The sequence below is a fragment of the Oryzias melastigma genome, linkage group LG19 (assembly GCF_002922805.2).
Source record: "Oryzias melastigma strain HK-1 linkage group LG19, ASM292280v2, whole genome shotgun sequence".
NCBI classification, from domain to species: domain Eukaryota; kingdom Metazoa; phylum Chordata; class Actinopteri; order Beloniformes; family Adrianichthyidae; genus Oryzias; species Oryzias melastigma.
The window spans coordinates 12,672,206-12,693,137 of NC_050530.1; the positions used below are offsets into that span (position 1 = coordinate 12,672,206).

At 38.3% G+C, this 20,932-nt stretch overlaps 2 protein-coding genes across 3 annotated transcripts in view; both read right to left on the reverse strand.

Moving 5' to 3' along the window:
• The window catches only part of LOC112154517 (disintegrin and metalloproteinase domain-containing protein 12), a 106,732-nt gene extending 105,674 nt beyond the window's left edge, over positions 1 to 1,058 (reverse strand). The window contains exon 1 of the mRNA XM_024285519.2: positions 40 to 1,058. Within this exon, the coding sequence (XP_024141287.1) occupies positions 40 to 295 (256 nt within the window). The 5' untranslated portion in view covers positions 296 to 1,058. The remainder of the gene's footprint in view (positions 1 to 39) is intronic.
• A 4,981-nt stretch (positions 1,059 to 6,039) lies between these two features.
• lg19h10orf90 (linkage group 19 C10orf90 homolog) lies at positions 6,040 to 20,849 on the reverse strand. 2 transcript variants are annotated; one of them, XM_024284300.2, is made up of 9 exons: positions 19,435 to 20,847; positions 18,716 to 19,355; positions 17,276 to 17,330; positions 15,063 to 15,154; positions 10,985 to 12,167; positions 8,943 to 9,083; positions 8,713 to 8,819; positions 7,308 to 7,455; positions 6,040 to 6,497 (listed from the first exon to the last, which is right to left on the reverse strand). In XM_024284300.2, the coding sequence occupies exons 2-9, from the start codon at positions 19,205 to 19,207 to the stop codon at positions 6,430 to 6,432; spliced, it is 2,286 nt and encodes a 761-aa protein (XP_024140068.1). In that variant the 5' UTR covers positions 19,208 to 19,355; positions 19,435 to 20,847; the 3' UTR covers positions 6,040 to 6,429. The 2 variants fall into 2 exon arrangements, with proteins under 2 accessions (XP_024140068.1, XP_036073116.1); XM_036217223.1 differs by having other exon boundaries at positions 8,713 to 9,083; positions 19,435 to 20,849.
• Between the last annotated feature and the right edge of the window lie 83 nt (positions 20,850 to 20,932).

Here is a 20,932-nt window from a genome sequence, read left to right on the forward strand (position 1 = left end):
TGTCAGAAACGCAAAGCATCACCTCTTCTCACCTCTTACCTTCAGCAGAGTGGCTCATCAGCAGGGAGACTGTGAATGCCTGAAGTGCTGTCACAAAACCAAAGTTCCTGTTCATGATGCTGGCGCGCGGACGGCAAGTCTCTACTGCAGCGCGACCATCATCCAGTCCCAGTCCAAAAACAGCTGATGGGCAGGGGGCCTCCCCCCAAAAATAAGAGCCGCTTCCTGAAATATGAGCACGTCCGATTCCCACTGACAGCCGTCCGAGACCACTCCCGGGGGGGCTTTTCCCCATTCAGCGCTGTCCAGGTGGGAAAGCCGCCTCATGCACAAAGTGGGAACTGCGGGAGAAGGAGGTCAGGAAGTGGAAGGAAATGCGGGCAGACGCACGAGCTGCTGCGTTCTCAGACGCCCAGAGGAATGACATCAATTCCAGCGCAATTACCGAGGAGAACTGTTGTCTTATGAGTAGGAGCCATGTGCTTACTAGTGCCGCTCCGCGGGGTCCTTAAGCCCGCCAAATTGTGAGACGAGGCTCGGCTTCCCAGTAGGGATTTCAAATTAAAACTCCAGGAAACCATAGTTGACTAAGCATGAAAAAAATCGATGCATTTAAAAACAAAAAAAACATAAAAAGTATCTCTAAATAAATAAATAAATACAAAATTTAAAAGCTGTTACAAAAATCATCAATTTTGATTGAGTTTGTAAAAAAAACACACTTTTTTAAAAATTCGGAAGTTATATGAAACATAGCTTCAAATTGAATCAATATGAAATATAATAGCATTAATAACAACAACAACAACAACAACAAGAATAATAGGTAAAACACTAATGCTGAATGACAGCTTTTATTTTGAAACCAACGGAAAGCACAATTTCCTGTAATCTCTTTGTACTTTAGATGCATTAACTAACCCAGGTTTTCCACACATTTGTACATTACCCCCTCCAGGCGGGCACATCAGTAATGTAGTCAAACGCTGGTAATTTTTATTTTTTCAAATTATCACAGGCTCAAAACATGCATCCTTCTGAAAATTTGGACAAACTACTTTCCCATTTCCCAATTCACACAATAGCTTTTTAGTTATTAAATCCAAATTTGAAAAATGCATAAATTCAAAAATAAAAATTATTTGATTGTTAAAGTTTTATGAGATGCATAAACAGAAAAATGTATACATAAGAAATAAAAAATGAGAGTGTTTTGTTGAACAAGCAGGCTGGAAAGGGGTCCTCAGGCAAGCCACTATCTTTATGCTCTCTGTTTTCTACAGTCAGAATAAAAATAAACCCTTTTCACCAAAAACCTTGTGATGTGGTGAAGCTTGAAAGGTGGATTGTATGGGGGGTTTCAGATATAGACAAGTGTTATTTGAAAAAAATTGCAAAATAATAATTTCTAAAAGAGCCACTCAGATGAAAATCATGTTTTTGATGTGTTGTTCGGACATTTTATTCAAGATGGAGGATAAATATGAGGAAAATTAAGCTTAAAACTGTATTTCTGAGTATGTATTTGTGGTATCAGATAAAAAAAATGCATTTGGAGAATTAAATTGTCAGACTGGGACTTTAAGGACATGTCTAACTACAACCAACCTATCACAGATATATCAATAAAATTACATTTTCTTATAGCTTTTATTTTGAAAAATAAGAGGTCATAAAACAAAATTTAAAGCACCATTGGTTTATTACATTCTAAAAGATGTATCTATTTCAGTGGGTGGCTTTCATGCGTCTTTATTTAACGCAAACACACATTAGTTTTGCAATCACACACAGTAAATAGCCTTATTCAGGCAGAACCGTGATTTAAATTTGCCTTATTACACTTCATACTTTCAAGTTTGAAATCACCATCATGAACACATAAATCCTGGAACAACCAAACCCACACATGCAGGGGCACTGACATGAAACAGTGGTCATAAAATCGTTTTTCTACCTGCCACCAGCAAGAATTAGAACAAATGAAACAGCTAGACCGTGAAACGTCGTCAACCTAAAGGCTAATAAATAAAATAACAATCAAAAGTTATGGACTATTTTTGTAGCCCTTTATGGACTAAATAAATATTTACACACGGCTGTTAATTCAGACAGCCCCAACATGTTGATGAGCTGCACCTCAGTACATTCACTTCAGATCAAAACAGGAGTCTCAGTCAGCAAATGCGGGGGCCGGATCCATTATGAAACAAAGACAGGGACAAAGACTCCATTCAGCTGCACTGTCCATTAACATTAAGAAGAGGTCACATTCCTCCATCCACGAGCTAATAGCTGGCACTAAGCTCCGGCACTTCTCTCTTCGCTTATTGGATGACTAATGGGGGTTATGGCTGAACACAATCCAGGAGAGAACTGAAAAATTATAGTTATTGCACCACCGGACATCACAGAAGATCACCCAACGGTGGCAGGTTACGTCTCATCAAGTAATCCACATCAGAGGATAAACTGAAAGGGCTATGAGTCTGAATGTCAAAGTGACGTTTCATTTAAATCACAAAAACACTTTTTTAATTCATAAGTTGATTTTTTTTAAACATGGAGGATCATTGTGCTAAGATCATCAGAATTCATGGGAACTATTTAATCCCAGCAGAGGATCAATCAGTACAAAAAAATCAGAAATGATGAAACAAATGTCACATAAATATGTCAGATTCACTGATTAAATGAGGAATTATGAATTTATAAAATGTTTACTCATATAAATGAATTTCTAAGGTCATTTGAACACTAAAGAAAGTGTATGAAGTCACTATGAAGGAGTCTGGAGAACCTTTTTGTAAGCGACCGGCAAATATGGATGTCCAAGAACAGGAGTGTCAAACGTATGGCCCGCGGACCGCATCCGGCCCACATGATGGTTTAATCCGGCCCAGTCATGAAAAGAAAAAAAATTTAAGGATGTTAAAAAAAACAGGTTTCTAGCCCATTCTTTTGGAAAGTTATGGTTATTTAACACTAAGGCCGCAATTCCAATTTCACACAATTCCACAGAATTTTATGCAATTCTGCAAAATTCTGCGAAATTTCACGCACTTCTGCGCAATTTCGCACAATTCTGTGCAATTCTGCTCAATTTTGCAAATTTCTGCCCAATGTCAACGATTCCATGAAATTTCACGCACTTAAGTACAATTTTGCACAATTCTGCGCAATTCTGCTCAATTTTGCAGAATTCCACGCAATTTCCTGCAATTTTGTGCAATTTTGTACAATTTTCTGCAATTCCTATTTAGCACAATTCCACCCAATTTTGTGCAATTCCGCAAAATTCTGCGAAATTTCACGGACTTCTGCGCAATTTCGCACAATTTTGGACGTGTCCGCGAAATTTCATGCACGTAAGTGCAATTTTGCACAATTCTGTGCAATTCTGCTCAATTTTGCAGAATTCTTCGCAATTTCATGCAATTTTGTGCAATTTCGTACAATTTTCCGCAATTCCAATTTAGCACAGTTCCACGTAATTTTGGACGATTCCGCAAAATTTTGCACAGTTACACGTAATTTCGTGCAATATCATGCAATTTTGCGCAATTCCGCCTACTTTAACACAATTCCACGCAATTCCTCGCAATTGCTCCACTAGGGCGAGCAAAGGAAAAGACACAGTGAGATCAAGAGATAAACAGCATTTCTTTGCAAGCACGTGCCACATCAGGGTAAGATGCAGTTGGGTTCCCTGCCAGCCTCACCGCTGTTAGGTTGCTATAAAAATGATCAGTTGTGACACCACAAATACCAAAATCTTGTTGTCAAAAAGATAATAATAATAGCTCTAATAATAATAATAATAATAAATGATTAGACCAGGTTGTTTGAGAATTTTTTTCCAACTGAGAAGAAAAACAAAACAAAACAAAAAGCTACAGATAACAAGTTGACCTTAGGTTATTTTGCTATAATATTACTGGTCTGGCCTACTTGAGATCAGATGGGTTGAACCATAATATCCTAGAAAAAAGCAGATGTCTAAAAGTATGACTTTAATGTAACATACCACAAAAAAACAGCTTTATTTTGTGCTGATTATTCGCACTAAGTGTGGAAGTTCACTTTTTTCCATCTGTTTTGAAGTCACATGTTACAAAAGGGCTGTTCCTCCACTTTAGATTGCACCCGTCACTCCTCACATTTTAATAACAGCCCTGTGCACCACCAGGAGTGAAGCCTCTCGCCCGTGCTGCTCAGATCCCCGGCTCCTCTTTCAGGAAGAACTCCCCCCCAGGAATCGCCCCCTTTCCAGTTTGTGTTATCAGTCGCAGTGGCGGTGTGGGTGGAGCAGCTGTGTGTGGGCACCCACTCTGTTTGCAGCTTGGCTGAATGGTGGCATCGCACTGTAGCTTTCTCCTCCACTGAAGGGCCTTTTGTTTCCCAAAGAACACAGGTCTCATACAGTCAGCACAATGGCAGCATTCACAGTTTCTCTTTGGCAAGAGACAAGCCTGCACAGCTTTTTAAAAGGTCTTTTTTTTGGTGCAATTTGACAAAAAGAGAAAAATCTAAACACCTGTATTTAAATGGTGAAGAATGTCTCTATAGAATGTATACATTTAGTCATCTTTAAGCAATAAGGAGATTTAAAAGAAAAAAATGAGGCAACAGTGACCTCTGGTGGAATTCTAGGAGAATTGCATTAACTAAAAAATTGCCTAAAATTAGCTTAATATAATTTACTTCAATATTTCGTTCCATTTGAAACTTAGCAAAATGGTTATATTTAGATTTTGCTATCAAAATATATATATATTCTTTATAAATGTGAATTTCTATTTTTCTCTAAAAACATTGGCATCAAAGTGTATTTTTTTATACTTTTTCCAGAATTTTTTGCTTGCATTTTCAAACCCTTCATTTTCACCAAAGCTGAACAAACCGGAGCAAAGAAAAGCTGCATTATTAGTACATAAATCTTTGAATCCTGGCCATTATTGCAACAGGACACATCCTTGTGAGGTTTAATTGAGCCTCCAAGAAGAAGGTGTGTTATTACTTGCTCAATTGCCTGTGGGCCATTCATAAAATTAATGTTGTGTTGAGTTTCTACACACAGGTGTTTGCGAGACTCTGACAATCTGTTGTAAAGCCATTTGCAGCGCTGAAGTATTTTTCAGAATAATTGCGTCGTTTCGGCACACATATGTGGGGTTTCTGGGTTTAGGAAGACACGACTGGAAAATAAACTCATTTTAGTGCCTGATTATGATATTTGTCATTTTGTCACTTCATAGAATTGCTTTATTTTGCTTAATTTAATTGCTTATCAAAGTAGAATAATCATGTTTTTATAGTTTTCTATCTAATTGTTTCAGTTAATGTCCTTCATATTTAAATATGCTCTTTAATGATGCAAAAAAAAGGTAATTACACATTTTTTTAAACATATTTATTTTTTAAAATATATTTTATAGATACTTGGAGATGTTTGACATTTCTGGCAGCAAACTATTATTTATTTATCTCTTTAGACAAAAAGGACACAAAGTGTTACATTATTTAAAAGTTGGATTTTTGTCTGCCAAACGATCACACTTTCCAATTTTTTTCTTCATACAGATGCATTAAATAATATATTTTTTAATAAACTTGTGCAACTTTTTCATAACTCTGCCTCTTTTACAAAAACTTACTTAAATTTAAACTTTATAACTGATATTTTCAGGGTTTCCAACTTCCGCTGTCTTGATAAATTATCCTTTTATTTTGGCTAAATTTGAAGGTTTCAGTCATTTCTTTCCCCTTGTGTGCACCTGAAGACTGTTTCAGGCTGCTTTTTCTGCAATTTTCTGTCAACACAAAACCCATTTTAGTGTGAATACAGATGCTTTCATTCTCGTTTGCAGCCAGAAGCTTACCAGGATGTTTTTGTTGATTTATTTGCACACTCAATTTTTTTTTCCGTGGGAGACAAAGGCTATTTCCTTTCGATATAAAAATGGCAGCGTTCATTTTTGTTTTTCATTGACTTGCAGGCATCTGGAAAAGATCCTAATTAATTTAGCAGAGTAGTTCTTTTTTTTGGTGTTGTGACAGATTTTATTGAAGTTTTTGTCTATGAAGTGTTCCTATCTTCTCGTCCACATCAAACTCCAAAGATGCTGGTTTGCATAAACACAAAGTTTTACCTAAAAGAAAGACAAATCTTATTTTAAAAGTCTTTAATAAGTATTTTTATTGAAATATGCAATTCAATTATAGCATAATGTATATGTGGGTCATTTTAATGGCATTTTGAGTGAGAAAATAAAAAAGTGACATAAAATTGAAGGGAAAAGATACATTTTTACTGATAAAACAAAACAAAAGAAGCTTTTTGTGGTGAAACAAGATAAAAAAAATAGGTTGTGGAAAATTTGTGGAACAATAGAAGAGGAACCAGTCTTCTCTAGATAAAGATGGAGCTCACTTGTGGGACCTCGGTTGCATTTTGGTTTGCAGAGCAGCTCTGCCTCTGGGTTTAAATGGGTTACCTGAAACACCAGCACACAGAAACAAATGATAAATGACCAAAACCCAATGGAAAAATCGCAATCAATCACTTTTGGCTGTGACAAAAGAGAATGATGCCAAAAAATGTTGTTGCAAACAGATGTTAACTTTAAACTTGTATAATAAACTAAAACTTTAAAAGAAAGTAGAAATACTTTTTTATGAAATTATACATTTTATTCTGGGTTTTCACCAATGTAATTTCCTTTCATTGGCCACTAGGGGGCAGTAAAAGTCATGTAATCTCCCCTTTCTAAAGCCTGGCACATGAGGAGAATAATAACATTAAAAAGTCATTCAGCTGAATGCTAATGTCCATTCAGTTTTTCAATTAACTTACACTTCTGTACTATTAGGAATGTTCTTTTATCTCTCACATTAGGCTTTTTTCAAATTAGGATTAATCTTCTGCCCAGTGGACTGGGTGTTATTTCAAGATAGATTTTTTAAAGTAAAACTTTTGTTCTTTTCTTGATACAAAGGGTTTCTCTTTGCTTTTCTGTAATTTCAAAGCACATTTGAACAAAACAAACCCCTTCAAGAACTGCAATTAAATTGAGATTTTTTGGCTTTAAAACTCTCTCCAATGGAAAAAAACAGATAGTTAGTGCTTTGAAGCATAAATTTAAAATAAACACAAAGAATCCCAAAAAGCAGCTCTGGCAGGCATTGTTGCCTTATTTTTACATCATGTGATTAATGGCGTGGCAGGCAGCCACTGCAGCTGCACAGGGACAATGGACAGCACAGTGACGGTTGGTGAGAGGTGAGGCCGGCTGCTCGCGCATTACCATTCACAGAGGTAAACTGGGTAGTGGAGTCTCTCTTCTGCCGGTCCCCTGAACCCGAGCGCTGCTTCCTCTCCTGCGCCTTCCGCTCCACCTCTCGCACTCTGCTCTGGGACTGAAGGATGAAGTCTGGTCTGGACAGCTGCAGTGCCTGGTGCCAAAGTCACAAACACATTTTTCTTCTTGACAAAACAATAATCCTTGTGCATCCTTTGGAGACATTTTGACTTAAATTTAAAGCAGGAGTGTGTAATGTTTCCCTTTATACCAGGGGTGTACAAACTACAAAACTTTTCATTTCTTTCCAAAGCACAGAAACACATCTAAATACATTTTTTTCATTAGTGTGAATTTCTGATTTAAATTTTGTCTGGAAATTCTTTTGAAAATCGTTGGTGTGGTTGAAACAAAATTACATACAAAGTACTTACATAAACAATAATTTTATTGACTTAAAAGACACAGTTACAACCTCAAATTGCTCCAAGTTCATTCTTCTTACTTCAGTTGCAATGAGAGAAAGAGGAGAAAGCAGAGCCTCTGCTCACAGTGGTCCTCAGTGTGCCCGTGGAGATTGTGTGCTTGCACAGACGCATGAAACATTAGGGAATAGTGGTCAGGATCATCAGATTGATGTCTGGTCATCGACGGGTACCTGCCCATGTCAACAGCTTTGGTCGAGGGCCAGTGTTGCTACCGTACACTTCCTAACAATCAGACAGTGGTAGTGGGCCGGCAGAGCAGAAATCAAACGATTATCAGATGATTTTGAGGACCTTGAACTAAGTCAAAAATTGCAATGCTGCCTTCAATTACAAGTAGATTTAGATGAAAATCTGGCATTTAGATCTCCGCGGGGTTGGCATTTTGGCATATGTGATTGTAGTCTTTATCATGTGACCTGGAAAATAGTTCAGTTCAATTCAGTTTTATTTATATTTATATTTGCAATCGTCACAGTGGGCTTACCAGTTACTGTACAAAGACATAAAGGCAGTCATAAAGTATAAACAGTAGCTGGTTGCTAAACTTAATTAATTAAGTTAACCAGTGATAGTTTTGCCAAAGATTTACAACAAAATGTAGCCAATCACAATCAAGAAACAATTTTTAGAAAGTGCTAATGATTGATATTATGACAGAAGCCTGAGGAAATTTGGCCAGACTTTGGACATGCCTGCTTTATGTGGATACCAAGTGCCAGTTTTTAAAGTTAAAAAACTTTAGAACTTTTAAAAATTGGAAGGAGGAATGATATTTCTCAAAGGCACACAAAGGAATCTGTCTCTGGTGTAAAAAGATTGTGTCCCTTCCAAGTGCGGCGCCAGAATTATTGTCTTGGAAAAGAAAACCTCCATTTTTCTTTTTTTTTTTCTTCTTTTTTTATTAACTCAGAAAATGACCTCACCTGAAGAGAAATGGTTTCATCTGACCTTTCCTGGGCGAGAGGTTGCTTGTTGTGATCAACTTCATTCTGCTCAGAATAAAGCTTTGTATTCCTCTCCTCCTTCACCTCTGAGACAGAGAAAAAGAAACGGGTTGTGTTCTGCACCCTGGTCAGCACTGACTTATACAGACAATCCACCACATCACAGTAAACCCTATCTTCATATGTGGACCTGAGAGGTGATACTGTACCAGGATCTCCATGGAGAGACGCCATAGACTCCTCTGAAGATTTCTTCCTCTGACTGAGTTGTCTCTGGAGTTTGATGTTTGCGATGATGGCAGCAGCATTTAGGGCAAGAACTTCCTCCTGAGACTGCTGGGAATGGGGATCTGTAACGCAGGAGGCCTTTGATGTGAGAGTCAAACAGCAACACTGGCCTTTCTCAGAGACCACATAAAAAGCCCTGAACTCTCACAGCTTCCTTGATTATGATCTAAACTATTATAACGAAAGATTAATTAATCATTTAAAGCGTAGAGAAGACAAATACGGAAAACACTGATTAGGAGGACGCGTTTCTATTATTAATATGAGCCTAGATTTTTATCAAAATAAAATTAGCCTTTATTTTTTTTACAGAAATTAATTAATAATAGCATCCACACTGCACAGACTCTATACTGAGACAGATCTGTTCAGTGCTACAGATTCAAAACTTGGATCTGCATCCAAGAAGTTAAACTTTCCGATAAGAAGTACTGATGCTCCAGAGCAGCAGTCTGCAACCTGTGGCTCTTTTATCTCTTTATTGTGGCTTTTTAACTTTAATGAAAACTTCTAACAATTGAATAAACAAGAGATTAATTAGCTAACTTTTGTCATTTCTGTTTAGAATTTTATCATGTCAAGCATCTAAGCAAAAAAAGCTTCATTTACTGTCAGAAATTCTGTAGAAATTTTCTTTAAATTTGTTTTTTAGTTTATAGTTAGTCAAATAAAAGTCTCTAAAATTAATTTTATTTTGGTAAATTACACTAAAGTGGTTAAAGTTTTGAACAAATGTGGTTTAAAAATGATTGAAATGATTTAGAGTAGTGTGTTTTCAATAAAAAGCTCAGGTTATTCTAAATGTTTGATTTTTTTTAATTTATAGACTCTACTAAAGTTTTGATTTTTTAGATTAAAGGGAAAAAAAACACACCAAAATACTAATTATAAAAAATATTATGTTTGAATTCCTTGCATTTTTAGTATAAGAAAGCTTCTAAACAAGAGGACCTTTTAACAAAGAGGGTTTTATTTTGAAAGGAACTAGTGTGCGGTGCAGTCAAAAGTAAAATAAGTTACAACTGCTATAGAAACATATAGACATTGATGTAATTCAGTTATTGTAATATTTAAAAACTATATTTATAAATAAAAGCTTAATTGAAAATAAAGCAGAATTATTTTACATTTTTAAACAATAAAGTGAGACTTCGTAGCTCTTTGTGGGTGTGGTCTGTAAGAAACTAGACTAAATGGCTCTTTTAGCATTAAATTTTGCAGACCTCTGCCCCAAACTAAATTAAATATGGATAATTTTGGGGGGAGAAGGAGGTAAATCTGCAAAAAGAAGCTTTCATATGTCCACATTGTATAAAGTCCCACTCTGATCATCTTTTAAAAGTAAAAGCGTTCCTGGTGGCCTTTTAATTGTGAGTATGCAGTTTTCAAGCAAACTTAAAAAAAACTTGTGTCATTTCCTAGGACATAACTTCTGCAGAGCGGCAGAAGTTCATTAGAAATTCACCTCTGGAACCCCTCCCCCTCGATTCACAACATTTTCAATAAAAAAAGTTATATGAAATGTAATTTTTAGCTTCATTTTCTTAATACCATCACAAAAAAGCCTAATATTCATAAGAATTGGCCTTAAAATTGGTCTTAAAGTCCCTCACGCACTATTTTGTTGGTTTCCTAAACATCTTCCTGTGACGTTGCTGTATGGAGGAAATAAGTTAGTTCTGCAGGTTTTGTGGAAGTGTTGCGATAAATTATATATGCAAAGAGACGCCTGCTGAGACAATAAAAGGGGTGAGAATGTGTGGAGGTGATGATGAGGCCTTCACACATATGTTGCTATAAGCAGGTGCGCAGGGTCAGGTGCCATAAAAACAATGTAAAAATGCTTGTCAAGCGCCTTAACGATGAATGATGGTGTAATCACACTGTTCTGCACAAAGTGGCTCAGAGGAAGTTTTTATTTAGATGTGGAGATCAGAGGCTGCAGGGTGATAAGGAAACCTACCAGAGGCCTTGATGAGGGTTAGACTTCTCCGCGTTCTATCCACGGATGGCTGGAATTTAAATTTTTCCTCTCGGTGTGCCGTCTGGGCGTCAGCCACCGACTGACCTGCCTCCCTCGCTGCCCAGCCAGGGTTGATGGATCCACTGTCCCCGGGGTTTATGTGAGTCCCATGGCTCCATTTCCTGGCATCTGTTTGGGTCTGGCTTGGCTCATAGTGGCCGGTTAATTTGCCGTAGCAGCTCAACGGCATGTGCAGTGTGTCCGATCTCCGTCCAGAAGCTTTTGGAGAAACTTCTGAGAAAACGGGCCCTGCTGTGACGGCAGGTTTGCTCACAAAGAGACTCAAAGTGGATCTGTGCAGAGTGTCGTGCTTCTCTGTGTCGGACGTGTTTGGCGAGATGGAGTTTGAATGGACTCCATTGCTTCCCGAATGACCCCATGTGCTTTTATTTTGAAAGACTCCCTCTGTATAGCTGTGTCTGTACTCTGGATTTCTGAAAGCAGTCTTGGCTGGGCTGTAGCTCTCCTTGTGCTCTGTCACTTTGATGATAGTGGCCTTTCTTCTGCGGACCACAGTGTCCGACCCTTGACCCTCTGGCGGCGTCCTGGCCCTGACGACGTTCGGACTGGAAATGACCCTTTGCTCTGTGACTTTGACGATGGTGGCCTTCCTTTGCACCCTCACCTGCCTGGAGTCTGGATCCATGGGCTGCTCATCTAAGGTGGGAGAGGGTGAACTGGACGTCTGGGATGAAGGGGTGACGCATCCAGGTAGACTGGCTGTTCGCCCCACTTTTCTGGAGGAGATGGTGATGGAGGAGATGCTGGTTTTGTTCTGGGGTATCAGCGTAGTCACGTCTGAACTTGACTGTGTGTTGAGGGGGGTCGTCGCCTTCAAAGGCTGAAGACTGTTTGTCCTTTGCAAAGGCTTGTGTGACGTTTCCCCTTGTGGATGCTGACTGTGGGGATCCGCAGACGCTGTGCACATTAAAGGTGAGTGGTTGTGAGGTTTGGGGCTCGTCAAAGGAGACTTCCTGCTTGAACCGGTCCCAGTGAGAAGGTCATTATTCCTGTCGACTCCAGGGAAAACGGACGTCCTGCTGCTTATCCAACCCCTCCTTAGAGCTTGCCAGCTGACAGGCCTGTCCTTCTCATTATCAGGAGACCTACTCTTTTCTGGCACCTACAGCATGCATGCATGCAGGGAAAAGAGATAACAACCCGTAATTATACACCCAGATCCCATCACATTCTCCTTTTATTGCTAATGTCACATACTAAATGTTTTGTCATCAATCAACCCAGTAAAGCAGGTACTGTAAATTCATCTTGGCAACAGGAGCATCTGCTACGAATTGACATTCATTTTTGGAGCATAGCCTAAATTAATTTGCCATGAAATATTAATAAATCTCTCTAATGCGGCTTTTTAGGTGGAGGTCAGCGGACTTGTCTCGCTGCGGGGCTTTCCTGTTTCTTTCTTCAGTCAGATGACTCCCCCTCCGTCGTGTTTGACACAGCATCAAAGCACAACATAGCTTGAAAAAAATCCCTGATAAAGTAAGCAGCAGTTCAGGAATTTACTTGTAATTTATTGACTTTTATAATTGGAGAGGTGGGAAAGAAATTCCTTTATGTCACACTTTATCAAAATTTCTATATTTTTATTATTACTTTTAAAAATACTGATTTTACCCTCACTTTTTCAGTAGTAGTTTGAACTCACAATGAGTTTGCCAGTTAAATTGGTTGTTTATAATGATGCAGAAATGACACTGACCCCGATTAATGCTGTTTTCAAAGTTTCAAAAGGGTTGTAGCTTTGACATTTTTTATTTAAAAAAACAAGATTGCAATAAATAATACACTTAACTGTTGGGATAAATAATCTAATATTTATAATTATATATGTATAGTTTTGAGATTCTATTGTCTTTTTTGGTGGATTTATACATTTTCATTTGTATCTACATGTTGGATCCTTGTTATAAAAAGTTATAGTTTGATTGGAAGTTTTGTTGTTTTTGATGGAGAAAGATTGAAAAAAATAAAAAAAATAATAATTTAGTTTTGGGACAGTTTTAAGTTAATTGTGACATTTTTGACAAACGACATGTAAAAGTTCTGTTATATTGTTATATTTAAAATTATTCGTTTGCATCAAATGAAAGATTTGAGTTGATGGTTTACTTAACTTAAAATTTTATTTTGATAAAAGATGATATACGTAGATGTAAAAATTAAAGCTATTTTGTTAATTTTTTACAATGTAGTTTTTTTTTCCATCCAGGTTGTGCAGTGATTTAATGGGGTGTCATATCCCTCCTTGTGTCCTTTTGAGGCTGTATTTGTCTTTTCTTTTCTGTCTATTTGCCCAACAGTCCATGTCCATCCTTACACTTCTGGTCCTTTTTCTTTTTCTTTTATTTTTATTTACTTTTTGTGCCCTGTCGTCATTCCCTAAACGGCATTCAGGGGGGAAATTGCACCGCCCATCTACATGCCTTTATCTGGCCTTGGGCATCAAGGGTTTAAAGGGTAACCAAACAGCGAAGGTGGAGGCTGACTCCACCCACAGCCGAAATTTGAAAATCCAGTCAGAGGGGTGGAGCTTGGGGGCGGGACTGTTATCATTACCGGAGTTGCACATCATGATGTGGGACTTATGAAACTGACATGGTTTGACCAATCATAAATCCAACTGTAATACCACATTTCAACATGTAGGGGGCAGCACACAGATAGTTTTTGACTATATTTTCAAGAATTTAACTATTTTATATTAATTTATCAAAAAATTTGCATTGACCAACAGACAGCACTTTTAAAGTCCCAGTTATAAAGGTAAAAAAAAATTGATTTAGAGTTTGGTTACCCTTTAAAGAGAAGACGTCTTACATTAGATTGTCATGGAAAATGGGAAAAAAAAATTTTAAGTGAGTGAGGAAAAGGTACAAACACTAAAAACTAACTAACTTATTTGCTTTTAATTTATTATTAAAAGCTCAGGAAAAAAAAAAAAAAAACATAAAATTGGGTTAAAATGAACCCAGAAAATGAATATTGTTCCAAAAAGTAATAGAAAAATGTATCCCAACATGCGGTGTTTAAGAGGGAATTAAAGAATTTATTTTAAAGTTGTGATGAAAAAAAAGTGTTTCATCAAAAGCATTTTTTTTTACATGAATATGTTAGTATTTTAAATGTTTCTGCAGAAGCCAACATAAGTTAGCTGTAAAAGGAATCAACAGTGAGAAAAATCCCCTTTCCCTCACAGCTCTCTCTGAAGGACAGCATGTCTCCAGGGGCTTTCACTCTGGTTGCATATTTATGCTACATACAAACCAAGAACCAGCAGCGGAAAGCAGATTCATAAATAAGAACATCGGCGCCCGATTCCTTTTCTCTACCTGTGTTTACAAAACTAGAAACACAGTCCTGTGGTTTAATCATCAAAAGGGTTTTTGCAGTTTTCTCAGTGACCATATGCTTGATTCACAGATGGTTTCCCCTCTGGCTGAAAAAATGCTCTGACTGTGAAGTAGGAACTATAAAGGAAAGAGACTATTAAAGCAGTTTTGTCCCCGCAGCGTGAAAACAACACTGAAGCAAAAACACTTTCAGCATTTGCATCTTCAGTCAGTGTTTAACCTTCTCCTCCTATGGGCTTCATGGTTAGAAATACTTCATTCTTTTTGATGCTTTACATGCTAGTTTTACTGTCGAGCTCGTTTTCCCAGCAACCTCCTGTAGTTTTGCCTGCTCTTCATCTATGTTGTATTAGTCATCACATCCTGCTCTCTGCCAGATTCTTGATGTTTTTTATTTTTTTTCTGTGACATTTCAGTCTTGCTTCCGGCTTTCTATTTTTGGACATCCTTTTTTTTAAGTTAAATTCTGCACCTTTTTTGCCTCCTGAATGTCTGAATGTTTGGGTCTTGTGAGTTGAAAGTAGTTTTAGTATCACAGCACATCACAAGTGAGTCGTCATCAGACATCAGGCAAGTCTAATTTTACATCTTTAAAGTTATTGTTTGGATTTAAAAGGCCTTAAGGTTGAGGAGCAGATAGAATTTACCTCTTTATCAGGCGGGGAGCCTTGATCACGCGTCCACCACGTCTTTCCTCGCAAAGCACCAGAACTGGTGTGACTTCTCTCCACTCCGCCATCTATGTTTCAACGCAAAACAAGCAGATTTTTCACATGATAACCAGCGTTTGCCGCCTCTCTCGCAACTACAAACAGCCGCCTTCCTGACACTCTGGAGATGTTGACACCGTCAATAATTGACACTGGCACAGTGAGGGGAGTCGAGCGCCAACCCCAGAGTGACTTTTCAACCCCCTCAGGAGAGAAAGCAACTTTACTTTACTGGCTGTCTCTCAGTGCTTGACTGATGTTGCCACCCTGTCTGTTTGCAAGGCTATGTTTCCACCTGCTGCGGTTACCAAGGAGACGGGGCTTCACTTTCAGGATAACCCTTGAATGCAGTGCGGATAATTTGTGGTGTTTCCCATTTTTTTGGGGGGTGAAAAAAAAAGAGGACAGCACTTTGCAAGCTCTATTACAGCTGGAAAACAAGAGGATTTTCTTGATGCTAGAATCCAAAAGCATATTTTTGCCACAAATGGAACCTCATACAGCACTGGCTGCACTTGTTAAGAAAATTATGTGCTGTCACGTTCTAAAAAAAAAGTAAGAAACTCATTAATGTGGTGTGGGGAGGGGGGTGTGAGGTTTCCTGCCTTAAAGTTTCTCTGCTTCAAGCACACAGCACTGTAAAGGTGCGTGTCCTGACCCTCTTTCGTCATGTGACAAATTTGCTGCTTGTCGCCTGTCAACAAATGTGTTCCTGAGCTTGATGACGCAGCTGTGTGTGGGAAGAGCTGTCAGCTAATGCATTTAGGACAATTGGTATAAGGAACAGTGTCTGTGGATATCTCACTTATAATGTATGGAAGACACAGATGATGTTGAGAAAAAAGGCTTCTTCAAAAACACCGGTAATCATGTCTCTGTTTGGATTTATATGATTATAATAAAGAGATTTTCCTGGTGCAGGCAGGGGGTTGTGACTCTATGACAGCTGCTTCCGCAGTGTTTCTGTGTCTCTGTGGAAGGCTGACTGTCTAGTATTAACTCGTAACTTCAGTTTTAATCTAATTTTAGTGCCAATTGCATTATGCCTCTCAGGTTAAACCACACTGAGAGAAATGCTGCTATAGTGAGGTGTTGGAATAATAGGAAAATGACTGTCCGACTCAGAAAAACAACACATTTTTCAAACAAAAATGTTCCAATTTTTAAAGTAACTTTCTGCAGCTAGTCAAATTTATTTGTAGTCCATCATCTATAGGGAGACTCCAGAGTTATGAGGAAAATAAAACATTAATGAGGTTAATCAATAGAATTTGTTCTACATCCATGTTTAGTTTTAAAGGGTCCTACAATGAGTCATTCTTTCATAAAAAAAAAAACCTCTCTAATTACTTTTTTATTGACTAAATTTAAATCCTTTTCTCCGGGGAGAAATAGAACAGCAACTTTTTTATCTCTAATACAACTGTTTCAATGATGTGCTCTTATAAAACCATAAATAAAGTTATCCTTTTCTCCAAATGGCGTAAATATCCCAAAGGTGAATTAAGACATAAGCCTAAACAAGGAAAATCCTCCACTTTTCTCATTATTAAGTTGAAATTTAGACATGTTTTTTAATTTATCAGTTACATATCAGATAAAAACATTTTCAAGTCTTGTACAGATGCCCAGAAGGCTCATTTATCCTAAAACAAACTATCTATCTATCATCCCAGATCATTGCAGCCGTACAGATGGATCTTCTTGATTTCTGTGAGCAGCACGAGCCTTGTCAGGATTATCTATGTATAAACAAGAATAAGGTTGAAAGATCAAGCTTCAGATCACACCCAGAGAGTACGGGGCTGCCATTCCGGAAGATTAACAGGGCTCCCGCTCCAATCAGTCTGGATCCCTCCTTATCTTTCTGCCTCTCAGCCCAATCCCCCTTCCTGCTTATTCGGTTTTCATTCTTTTTTGGGGGAGGGGATTTGTCAGGCTTGCAGGTAAAAATTGCACATGAGAAATAAATTCTTGCTTCTTGTTATAAAATCAATTGTAGCATTAAACTTTTATTAAGCTAAGCTTTTCAACTTTGGACTGGCAAAAGAGTTTATTTTGTTGTTTTTTGTTTAATTTCTCTACAACCTTTTGGGTTAACTTTAAATTCTTTTAAATGTTTGCATGAAAGTAATAAATTGCATACATACAGAGAGATGCTTGGTTCTTCTGCAATGTTGGAGTGATGGGTTGTTTGGGCCTCAGCTGTACAAATAAAGAAAATTAAAGACATTTTCGAAAAATTATTAGTTATATTGCAGCAATTCATGTCCTCACTGCTGACTTAATATAACCTTTTCTGTGGAGCCACAAGGGAAGACATGTGCACCATTTCAGTCTTGGTTCCCCTAATGCACAGACATTCATTGATTTTCACTCATATTTTCTATTCTTTGCGTAATACTTTGTTTAGAGTGAATTATCCTTGTACAGTGACTTGCATCCTCTCAGGGCCTAAAGCTCAATCTCTGCCTTAACAGCATCAAATTAGTCGTAAACCTTTGGAGAATGCGTGGAGTTCCTGCCGAGTAAGCTGTTTTCATGAATGCCAGAGCTCAGCCTTCTCTCGGGGTAACGGAGACTTGACTACTAATGGCTTTCTGTGGCACTCGCTGGTGTTGCTCACAACAGCCTCGTCTATATCCCACTAAAGCTCACATTTGAGGGGCTAACACGGCTTCAATATAACAACCACACAGCCTAAATGAATCTCAGTAACAAATCCAGATCAGTCAAATAGTCTTTTATCAAAATAATAAAAGGTTTTCAAAATAAAAATTGTCAATGAGTTTCTGCTCAAATAAAATACAAAAACAGTATTTTATTGCATTTTTTGATTATTTAGAAAGATATATATATATTGTTTTAATCCATTGATACCTATTGATACAAGTGTCAAGCAACTTCAAGAATACCTTAGTTTAGCATCAACTTGAAAGAAAAAACTTTAGGTGTAAAGGGGTTAAAAAACCCAATCATAGTTTTTTTTTTCATCATTGTAGATTCCTGTGTTCTGTACAACACACTGTTTTTGTACCAGGAAACACAGATTTTAAACTGTTTTAAAACTCTATTATCAACTCATTCTACACATGGGGCTCTGTAGACCAAGTATTGCACAGTTAACAAACTAAAACAGTTTATTAGCACAGGAAGCTAATATACCCAAATACCAATATAACAAACATCCCATCTTGTATATCTTTTTTCTGTCACATTGTTCCATGCAAAGCCTGTTCCAGGGGCCATAGCCAGCATTAGTGTAAGCAAAGGGTTGATGGGATATAGCTGAGGCTAACTTCCGCGCTAACAGTTCCGCCCACATCTCAGGTGATTTTATAATGAGCTCCTGGTGCTTTGCAGAAAATATGTCTTAGAAAATTACAGTTTTAGCTTAATTCCACAATCATAATTAAAAGACCACTGGGAATGGTTTTATAATAGAAAAGTTGTAGTTAGAGTGGGACTTTAAAGCGTTTTCTATAACTTAGATGTGCGAATAAAACCTTATTGCATCCACAGGAAAGTAATTTGGCTATAAAAGAGCACATAAGCAAGACATTTGTTCTATTCATGTTTTTGTGTCTTACTTGGCCAGGACGGTGGTCCAACAACTGGTTTTGGCTCCTTGCATCATCCAACCCCATCACTTTTCTTTGTATTGGCAACCACCCAAATTTGACTGGAGACAGATTACTCAGGTGAGCTTGTTCTGTCTGTGGGGCCTCAGTGATGTGAGCTCTCTCCCAGCTCCTTCTGCGCTCGGAAACAGGAACAAACCCAGCTGGAATGGACTCCTGGCTGCCCAGATTGGAACTCCCACATGAAGACGAGCCTCTGCTGAAGGAGGGAATCGGCTTCCGATTGTGGAAAGTTGGAGACTCTGTGGTGTTCTGTAGGGTTTGCAGGTGCTCCAGCCAGTGGTCCAGCTGGGCCCCTTCGATGGCGCTTTGGGGGCGAGGTGCACGTTGAGGGCTGGGGACCCAATCCCCCTCTGACATCAAGCTCTCCCAGTAAGAATCGTTTCCTGATCTCCTCCAGCTCTGGGATTTCCTTTGGGCAGCTGGTCTGCGGAAAGCCATCCCTCTAGAGTTCAGGTGACACCTCACAGAGCTCAACTTTCAGCACCCAGCGGGGGGGATCCAATACTTTGAAAACCCAAAGTCGGCAGATGGCATCACAAACTATAAAAACAAGTTCATACAAGTGTAGTTCCCCTTTGATCCAGATCTGTGTTAATAACCACAAATAAATGATTAGAAAACACAATACAATGCTCCCATATAGAAGTATTCTGACACCTCCTTACCTCCTGTTGACAGATCCTCCTTTCTCTTCAGACTGCAGTTTTAGGCTCTGTCTTGACATAAAGAAGGTGCTAACGGGTACTGTCTCCACTCAGCCATGGAGCAATGTGAGGGATGCTTTACCGAACAAAAGAGCTACTGAGCACAACAGCTGAACATCCAATAGAATGGAGAAGAGAACAAGAAAGTTGGGGATGGGCAGGCGAGGGAAACAAACACTTGTTGATGGAACAAGATCTCCATTAAAAGTCAGACGCACCATGCAGCACTCCAGCATGCTTGACATTCAGGCATCCCTATATGAATGAGCGTCACTAATGAGGAGATTAGCCATGTTTTTCTATGACTCACTTAAAGTGGTCGAAAGGCTTTCTGCAGAACCCCCCCATCATGTGTTTCCCCTGCCTGTGATCTCGTGGTTGGCGGCTGATGATGAGCATTGCTGTCCTCAAGCCTCCATGAGGCGTGTGACTCCGTCTTAAAATGGGTCAGTGTCCTCCTGGATTAGTAACTGTGACCTACATGACTGTAGGGTATTTGCAAGACAGAGGAATTTTGTTTCAAACCCCAAGACTGATTAAAACACGTCAAATTTGGATGTTTGAGGTGTTTTATTTACTAATAGATCGTAGCTTTTTGTATGTATTAAATATTTTCCAGGTACGTTTTTTTAAGACAACAAAAATAGGGACATTTTAATGCCACCTTTTCCAGGCTTTGTCCTACTCTTTTCAGAAAGACAGCTGGGATGACACCAGTTGCTCAGCAACAGGTTCAATTTGTTGCAGAAAGTGCAAGAAAATCATTTGTTGAAATATTTAACATACTACAACTACTTACTTGGAGAATGAAAGATAAAACTTTGGTGGGGCCCAAAAGGGATATTGGGCCCCATAAAAATATAAATTTTTTAAGGCCCCTAACACAGCGGCAAATTTGCATTAGGGGCTTTTGAGGGACCCCACTCAGTCTGGGCCCCTAGAATGAGCCACCTTTGTCCCCCTTTTCAGTGCCCTAGGTGGGGATCCTAAACTATCATGTTATCAACTTTGACCTTTTTGACAAAGGATGTAATGTGTTTGAAATTGGGAGCTCCCTCTGCTGGTTGAATACTAACATGACATTTGTAGGTGATGGAGATCACAAATCGAGGTTTTATGGTAAATATAGAGGCACACAAAGAATTAAATGTACTATATCAAAGAAGAGCCAAGTCAAATATGTACATTAATAGTAAAACATATTTATATTTGGCACCTGCATCAGGGAAAAAAAGTTTCTACCAGTATTGCACATGTATTTTAGTTCAGAGAATCATCAAGGCACCTTTGCTTTTGAAGCAAGTGGTAACCCAAGAAAGGCTGTGGATACACAGAATAGAAAAACAGTTTTGAGCTAAAAGTATGAGCTAAAACACAAAGAAGCTCTTAGGGTTTATTATATAATGAAATAACAGAAAATTTTAATTTGAAAGGATTTATGTGTATATATATATATATA

Excerpts from the sequence above, each read along its gene's own strand:
- lg19h10orf90 (XM_036217223.1), bottom strand. The coding sequence starts at position 19,207 with ATGGCTTTCCGCAGACCAGCTGCCCAAAGGAAATCCCAGAGCTGGAGG. Across the intron at positions 12,168-15,062 it reads GCTCCCCGCCTGATAAAGAG|GTGCCAGAAAAGAGTAGGTC; the intron begins GTAAATTCTATC and ends TGCATGCTGTAG. Across the intron at positions 7,456-8,712 it reads ATGAAACCATTTCTCTTCAG|GCACTGCAGCTGTCCAGACC; the intron begins GTGAGGTCATTT and ends CTTTGGCACCAG.